A 9,052-nucleotide genomic window follows, 5' to 3' on the forward strand; every position below is an offset into this window, starting at 1 on the left:
GCAAACAGTCAGCAAGGGTACCCGCGGACATCTCCCGGTGACTGCAAGCTGTTCCCACTACCGTTTCTTGCAAGGCGTCTTCTCAAGAGGTTACACACCCAAGTCGTCTTGTCTGCCACCGCCGCCCATCTCTTCCTATAACAAGGACGACGCGGCCATCATACGTCTGGCGGCTGTGTACCAGCTCCCAGCCGCTTACCGCGGCCGCTCATTTTGCTGGGTCAGCAGTTTTTCAACCTCCATTGCGAGTCCTCCGATGTCAGCCCATCCCTCACCTCTCACCGCCGCGGTGGCCGCGGCCGAGGTTTCCTGACGCGCCTACAACGACTGCACGTCACCCAGGGCATCACAGGCCGTCGCCCTCTCCACTACATCAGCTGATTAATCTTGGTATTTGTGGATATTCCATTCTTGTCCAAATTTGCCGACTCGGCTCATTTTCATTATTATCTGTGCAGAGGCACGATTTTTTATTTCTGTGTTCTTAACGCTGTTACTCAGTCATAATTGTGGGAGTTACGTTCATTCGCATACGATATTGATTCTTTCTTATTGTTTGCTAGCGAGTCTATTGAGTATAATGTGATTTCCCTGATCAAAGTTAATCTTCATCAGTGTGCCCTGCCTCCGTTTTCTTTTCACCGCTCGAGAGAAAACGTGAGCATCAATGGTATACTCACTTAACATACCACTTGTTTATATATTTATTCTTTCTATATATACCCATATCATTAGGGCATTCCATTATAACCTTAACTTCTATTACGTCTAAACAGGCACCTTGCTAGCCATTCTTTCTTGCCTTTTAGGTTTTCAACGCACACTATTCATTCATACACGTTCCGTTTATTGGTTCATATTTACAGCTATCAACATATGCTCCTATTTTGTAAATGATTTACACCATAGTATGAACAAAGACACTCTCGCTAAACTCGGCGACACCTTTAAACAGTTGGCTCGTCCTTCAAGTGAGGAGGAATTGGAGCACGGTGCAACCACCGGTGATTTAAATGTGGTGAATTTGCGATCGGGGGCTACGTACTCTTCCCTCCCAAGGGATAGCGCCCCTTCACCTTCAGAATCGTCTGAATACTTAACCCCCACTCGGCCGAACACAATGCCTGTCGATCCACCTCCCCCTCCTCCTCCTGGGGCCCCACACCACTTCCCCCCGCCCCCGATTCGGGTCATTCCAACTCACGCCAGTATCCGACAATTCTCGGGAGGCGAGACCGATTTTTCGGCGCGACAGTTTTTAGATTTGTGTGAATCTGCCATCGTAAATTCCTCCATTACGGAAGATCATGATAAAATCGCTTTCATTCGGTCACGGTTACTTCCAGGCTCTCGGGCATTGAATTTGATGCAGTCCTCAGCGTTCGCTTCGGGGGACATTGGTGTAAACTATGAGGTTTTTAAAGGGAATTTCATTAAAATCTTCGGGGGCGGGAGTAAACCAAGCATCGTTAGACAGATGGCACACACGGTTGAGTCCCTCCAAAAAAATTCCTCAACAAAGCCGATTTGGGACGCCATGATTGAGGCCAATCAGCTGGCGGTTGACTGTGTCAAGAGCTTGGAAGACGCGCTCTGGCTTCCAGGGGGCTGTATGCAAAAACACCAGGTGAAGACAGCTTTCGAGTTGTTTTTTTACTTATTTCATATTTCAGAGAAGAACCGCCGTTCTGCCCTTCCTTTGGCCTTCAAACCGAGCGGGAAGTTGGTTGACTTCGTCTCAGAGTTAGAGGTCAAGGTTCAGGAACACCCTCACCATCAACCCCTCGCCACAGCAGCAGCATTGCAAGCACAAAGTAAGGCATCTCACATGTAGTTTTGCAAACAATCAGGACATTCTGAACATTCTTGTTTCGCGAAACGTAGGGAATCAACACATTCGAGACGGGGCTCAGATAGGAGGTCAGGAGGTTACAGGGGCGGGCATCATTCATCACACAGGAACCCTAGGCCAAACCATCAGCGGAAGGCTGCCTTTTGCCATATCCACGGGACTTGTTTTCATGATTCAGACAGTTGTTCTGCAATACAAAAGGCCAAGGAGGAACAGAAGTACAAGTCCTCAGCGGACAGTAACCCACTCCTCTTCTCAGAATAAAAGACATGACTTCGTGACTGCCCTGAGGCGTACATCCAAGTGTCCCTTAAGGAAAATACTAATTGGGAGCAACTTGACTCCGTCATTGCCGCCTTGGGACGGACAAGCATAATTGCCCTCCCTTGCAAGGTGGGCAACACTTCACTCACCTTAGCGGTTGACACAGGTGCCACAGTCAATGTCATATCCGACTCCGCTTACAGGTCACTGACACGACAAGCGAGTGGGGAAAATTGGCCGCTCCAAGAGAACGACCTGAATGTGGTAGGCGTGACGGGCACCACTTTGGGTATCCTTGGGCGAGTACCACTAACAGTCAGCTTACATGAAAAGTATGTCCCTTTCGAGATTTCTTTTATGTCTCTAGCAGGTTTGCTTTACCTGTGGATGGGATCTTAGGATTGAACGCCATGAAAGACCTGCACATCGCCATAAACCCTGTAAGCAACGCGATCGTGTATCAAGGCCGACGCATACAGGGGATGGTCAATCCATCGCCTCTGTCAACTGTAATCTCACCCTCAGAGGTGGAAAATGACCAACCCACCACAGACTCAGGGGCTGCCACCGCCCAAGTGTCCCCTCTTACGGTCAAACCACACGAAACCATTGCAGACTTGTGGCGGACAGTAACGGCAGTCGTAGAAGGTCCTCATATAGTTCCGGATCGTGCTGCAAAACTTGTTAAAATCCGTTTGCCTAACGCCCTCCGGCGGGCAGTGATGTGTATCGACGGAGCTCCTCACATACACCGCGTGACGGTGGAGGTAACTCTTGTGACAGTCAAGGAAGGAGGTTTTGCAGAGGCATTGGTAATAAACACGTCTGGATCCCCTGTATCCTTAAGACACGGTGTTAGATTATGCCAGTGGCTAGTGTATGGGAGAAATGTCGCCCCGGAACCAGTTGAGTACCCTTCAACCCAAGTCTCAGGCATCACCTCGGCGTGTCAGGCTTCTCCCGAACAAGACACAGCTAATTTAGAGGCATTCCTAAAAGTTGCACACTATTCCGAAATTAAGCCAACCTTAGTCCAGCTTCTGGAACATTATCGGGGAGCGCTTGCTCTACCAGGCGAGCCGCTTGGAGTTACGCAGTGTGCTGAACACCACATTAAGTTAAAACCCAATACTAATCCTGTATATATCAATGCGTACAAGCTCCCCCACAGTCAGAGGGAGGTGGTACAACAACTTATCTCTGAAATGTTAGGACAAGGTGTCATCAAAGAATCAAATTCCCCGTGGAATTCGCCCTTGTTTCTGGTTCCAAAGAAAGACGGTTCTTATCGTCCTGTGATTGATTTCCGGCGTGTGAACACCGCGACCGTGGATGATCATTTTCCGCTTCCCGTTCTTAGAGATCTTCTGATGTGTCTCGGTAGAGGAAATAAAGTCTTTACGAGTCTTGATCTGGTCAGTGGCTACTGGCAACTGCCCATGGCCCCCGAGTCACGTGAAATAACGGCTTTCAGCACGCCTCATGGCCACTATGAGTGGACGAGGATGCCGTTCGGGCTCAAAGGAGCTCCCTTGACCTTCCAAAGGACAATGAACAGTATTTTTGGTGACTTGCTGGGCAACTCTGTCTATGTGTATTTAGACGACATCATCATAGCAAGTAAAGACGTGCATGCACACATGGAAACACTAAAAGCAGTCCTACACAGACTTCAAGAGGTCGGATTAAAGCTCAAAATCACCAAATGTGAGTTTTTAAAGCCTAGGATCAAGTTCTTGGGGCATGTCGTGGACGAATTCGGCATCCATACAGTGGACGACAAAATAAAGGCTATTGCCGAGTTCCTCAGCCAACGTCTGCGGACAAGGTACGGTCTTTCTTGGTTGTCGCGGGTTATTACAGGCCTTTCATTAAGGACTTCGCAGCTCGCGCTAGTACCCTAACCCATCTTTTAAAGAAAGACGTACCATTTCAGTGGCTCCCAGCTCAACAAACGAGTTTTGAGGATTTAAAGAAAGCGCTTACACGGGCTCCGGTCCTTGTCTTTCCGGATTTCAAGGACCCCTTTCAGCTTTGTACCGACGCTTCGGCTAGTGGAGTAGGAGCCGCGCTGATGCAAACAGATATGTCCGGCAACAAGCATGTGATAGCGTTCGCCAGTCGAGCCCTTACAGCTCCGGAAAAGAACTATTCTGTTACCCACCTAGAGGCTCTTGCCATTGTGTGGGCTCTGAAGCATTTTCGTGACATTGTGATGGGGTACAAAATTGTGGTGTTTACGGACCACGCGGCCATAACTGATCTTTTCAAGGGAAAAAACCTACACGGTCGTCTGGCAAGATGGTTCTTAACGATCCAAGCATACAATCCGGAGATAAAATACATCACCGGGAAAACAAATGTGGTCGCAGATGCCTTATCTCGGAATGTTCCGATAGGCGCGATTACCACCCCAGAGGTCATCCACAACTTCACTTCACCTGAGCTACACACTGCTCAGCGTGACCACCCTGTGTGGAAGAGGTTAATTTACGCCCTCGAGTCGGGAGACGAATCAAACCTTCCTGAATTGCCAGTTCCCTTTTCACAATTCTTCCTATCAGAGGACAACCTCCTTTGTAGGTCATGGCCAACCAAACCGGTACCTATAGACCAACTGGTCATCCCAGACATATACGTCCCCGTGACGCTTAAACTGGTCCATAACACACCCATTGCGGGTCACCCAGGAAGAGACAAGACGCTATCTGTCACCAGACGAAAATTCTACTGGCCCACATTACGGGTTGATGTAGAAAAACATGTCGCACATTGCGTCGTTTGTGCTAAGCACAAGGGGTCCGTCAAAGGGCCAGCACCTATGTTGCAATATCCAGTACCAGAGGCGCCATGGGATGTTATTAATATAGACTTACTACAGCTCCCCCAGAGCCAACATGGCTCGCGCTACTTATTGGTGTGCGTCGACCAGTTCTCTAGGTTTCTTGTTCTAGCGCCTCTCAAGGACAAGACAGCCACACGCGTGGCCCATGCCCTCGTGACTCACGTGTTGTGTCCACATTCGTCTCCTCGAATTCTTTTGAGTGACAATGGCACCGAGTTTAGGAACTCAGTATTGAGCGAAATATGCGCTCAGTTTAACATCACGCAATCCTTCATCACAGCTTACCACCCAGCTGCTAATGGGTTGGCGGAGAGGGCTAATAGGAAAATCTTACAGGTCCTCAGGCCTATCGTGAACGATCTCCACGATAATTGGGAGGATTGGCTATCGCATATAGCCGCTTCCATAAATACGTCGGTAAACGACTCTACGGGGAAGTCTCCCTACTACATCTTGTATGGGGTGGAGAAACGTCTTCCGTACGACTTCCTTACAACCCCACAGCAACCTCTCTACAACATTGATAGGTACGCACAACAGCAGATGCATATGTTTTCCAAGATACACTCAGAAGTTAGGTGTACGTTAAAAGCTACGAAGGTTGAAATGATGTCAAAACAACACAAACAGGCCGTCCCGGTGAATTTCAAAGAGGGTGACACAGTCATGATTAAGCAAGCGGAAAGGAGTTCGAAACTGGGGGCTAAATTTGTGGGTCCTTACCGAGTTGTTCGGAATGTCAGGGGTAATCGGTTCGAGGTTCTCGAGTCGAATAGTGGAGTCAGTATAGAAGTTCACAGTGATCGTCTGAAAGTAATTCCCTCACCTTTGGACCTTGATATTGGTACTTCCCCCTCAGAGTCAAATGTTCAACAAGATAATCCCAACACCCATTGCTATAACTTGAGACCACGGGTTTAATTACTTCATTCCCACCACTTGCAGATCATGATGTTGCGTTTTCTGACCATCTTGTTGTCCCTTGGCTCCCTGCTTGCAACAACACCCATCCACCTGAAGCCTGGTGCCCTCACGGCACACATAGGAGAGGTCTTCCTCATAGAAGATGTGCTCCTCGTAAAATATCCATATACTTCCTTGACCAACAGCACGGACATAATCAGGATAGTCTCAGAAAATCTACTCGGCATGGCAGACGCCATCCGGGCTACCAAGACTAGGGAATCAAAGGCTCCTTCTAGTACCAACTCTCTGACTCTTTTTCAACTACTGGAGGATAGGATTCTGTTCTTACGGGGAAAAGTTGATGAGGTAAACATGGATTATAGTTTTCACTCCGTTCACTCTCGGGTAAAGAGGGGGTTGCTCAACATCGTGGGGTCCGCCTCAAAGTTCCTTTTCGGTACGGCTACCGACGAGGACGTTCGCGATTTGCGGGACCACTACGCTCATGTACTTTCCTTTGCTGCTAGAAATCGCAGGGTGATCAACGCCAATTGTAGAAAACATGCGCAATTGCATACTAACATTGCGGTACTGCTAGAGCAGACAAATAAGATGGTAGAGATTATCAACATAGTTGTCAAACAGATCGACCAGGTGAATCAGTTTCTCCTCCTAGATCAGGCCTTGCATGTATTGGAAAACGTCATTACCTCCGTCGCAACGGCTAATCAGCAGGTTATTAGCAACATGGTTGATGTAGCGCACGGTAGAGTCACCCCTGCCTTGTTCCCTCTACACGATTTGAGAACGACTGTCCAGATCGGGTATCAAAATTATAGCCTGACGCCTTTATTCACCCCGGACATGAGTCAATATTTTTACCCCTTGATTGAGTCCAGCCTCACCCCTGATGCCATAATCATTCATGTTCCCTTTCAGACGGCGGACGTGTTTGAGGCACACGAAATTGTCCCGTTCCCTTTTTCGGCAAAGGACAGTGTGTTGGCCCTGGACACGTCCCCGTCTCTTGTTCTAATCGCGAAGGATTTCGCTCTGTATTCAACGGGTAGCTACTCACTCTTGCAGTATTGCAAGGAGACGGTCTTCGGGCGATTCTATTGCTCTGCGTCTCTCTTTGCCTTCCTTCCAGTTCGGGGAGGGGTATGCGAGATCGCCCTCACCCGCGTGAACGCGTCTGACGCTCTTTCCCTGTGCCCTTACAAGCAGCTAACACCAACGCCTGTTTTCCATAAGAACTTTCAGGGTCTGCATTATTTTTATTTCCCTCAGTCCTTCTATGTATCGGTCATCTGCCCGGAGGGTACCACTTATCAACGGGTTACTGGTCACTATGCCATAGCGGAAGCATGCTATATCCGCTCCACTAACATAACAACGTACCCGTCCCGGATTCGTCTGGTTTTCACGGCCAATATTTCCCATCGAGTGTTTCCTCTACGGTCTCTCGATGACATTCATTTCTCCAGCATCTCGTATGTGACTAATTCCCTTAATTCATTGTCTTTCGCGAACAAAACAGAGTTTGCGGAAACCCTGGAGGAAACGCTGCCTGATTATTTGCATCTCCCCTACCTGTACCCTGGATTTTTTGTACCAATGTTTCTGATGTTCGTCAGTCTCGTCGTCATGTGCTACCTTATTAGGAGAAACTCTGTCCTGCACGATTATTTGGTTGTGCAGACACGGCGACTGGATGCAGGGAGGCCACTGGCAAGGTAGTTTTCCTTTTCTCAGACAAGTCAGGGGACAGAAACCTGGCTGCTCCTATACTTAACATTGTACTGTGTTTCACTACTGTATTTTTTTTTAGGAGCTAGATCAACGTTTCATTGTCTGTAACTATGCCAGTTGATAGTTTCTTATACATGTGTCCTTATATTTATCTTTTGAGAGGTTTCTTATGTTTCATGTCACACACGTTGTGGTTTACCTCTCCCTATTTATATTATAATTCCACATCTGTTCTTACATAGCCAGTGTTTTAATATAATTGTATCATAGGCAGTCTGCTTGACAAACTCCCACTATGTATGTTCATGGTACCTAGACTGCTATTTCGATTTTTATATATCGCGAGGTCGCGATCACTGGTAGGTGACCGAGCAGTGTTATAGTAGGATATCAATGTATTATTATTATTTAATATCACCACGAATTAGGCATACAATTGTCAATGCAAAAACCCCACGACAGATAGATCACGCCACCTTATAGGAATGTCGTCCGTCAGTGTTTACCGTCTCAGTTTTGTATACTTAGCACTCCGATGGTGCGTGGAGGTCACCTTGACATACGTGACCAATTGTAACAATTATTTTCCAACCTGTAACTCGCCTCTCCTTCACGAGAGTCCGACTGACACACAACGACAGTCGCTCTCGCTTCGTCGCTTCTTGTACATAAAGGCTACGAATATAATTCGCCTTAAGGAAGCTGAAGTCTTAATCAACACCCTTTAAACGCCCCCCGACAAGCCCGTTACAATATTAAGATCTTTGCAGATCGCTAAACTACAAATCTTTTCCTATTGAGTATTGAAGATGGCTGAAAGTCTTTGGCGGTTTGTCGTAATACGACTTTATCTACATTCTTGAAGATAATTTCATTTAACAGTGTGTTCGTGTACCTTATTATTGTATGTTAATTTAGGCGAGTGTCAATACTGTCAATTTATCTTTTGTTAAGCTGAAATAAAATAAGTCATTGTCAAGTTTTACACAAAATCAACAAACTAAACACGAAGAAGAAAAATCTGAATTAAGGAAAGAAATTGAAAAGTCATCTGCCAAAGTACAACAAATAATGACGATATACAAAGATGTAAATAAGAAATTCTTAGAAGTTAATGCAAATATACGAAATATAATCCAAGAGAAAGACCGACTAAACGCAGAATTATCTGAAAATAAAAACAAGATCGATCTTATGCAAAATGAATACGAACAACTCCAACAACGTAATAACGAATACAGAGAATGACTTAACATTTGTTTAGACATCAACGACTCAGCATCGGCATTCAATTCAAACGCTGTAACGACAGATTCTAAATCGGACGCGACTACTTGCAGATTCAATAATTGATCGGCGACGGGTTCGTCAACATTACCCGCGAAATGCCCGATCCTCTACCCGGTGCCAGATTCACCAGTGGACAGACGCTG

General features: G+C 46.9%; 1 protein-coding gene across 2 annotated transcripts; it reads left to right on the top strand.

The window, feature by feature from the left end:
• The first annotated feature begins 279 nt into the window (after window positions 1–279).
• Window positions 280–8,256, top strand: LOC126994714 (uncharacterized). Of its 2 annotated transcripts, XR_007749518.1 has the most exons (3): window positions 280–390; window positions 1,674–1,814; window positions 5,907–8,255. XR_007749518.1 is itself a non-coding variant. In XM_050854005.1 (2 exons), exons 1-2 carry the CDS (start codon window positions 911–913, stop codon window positions 6,140–6,142), a joined length of 1,140 nt encoding a protein of 379 aa, XP_050709962.1. In that variant the 5' UTR covers window positions 836–910; the 3' UTR covers window positions 6,143–8,256. The 2 variants fall into 2 exon arrangements, 1 of the variants encoding a protein (XP_050709962.1); XM_050854005.1 differs by lacking the exon at window positions 280–390 and having other exon boundaries at window positions 836–1,814; window positions 5,907–8,256.
• Window positions 8,257–9,052: the final 796 nt, after the last annotated feature.

This window comes from Eriocheir sinensis, unplaced genomic scaffold, assembly GCF_024679095.1.
Source record: "Eriocheir sinensis breed Jianghai 21 unplaced genomic scaffold, ASM2467909v1 Scaffold854, whole genome shotgun sequence".
Taxonomy (NCBI): domain Eukaryota; kingdom Metazoa; phylum Arthropoda; class Malacostraca; order Decapoda; family Varunidae; genus Eriocheir; species Eriocheir sinensis.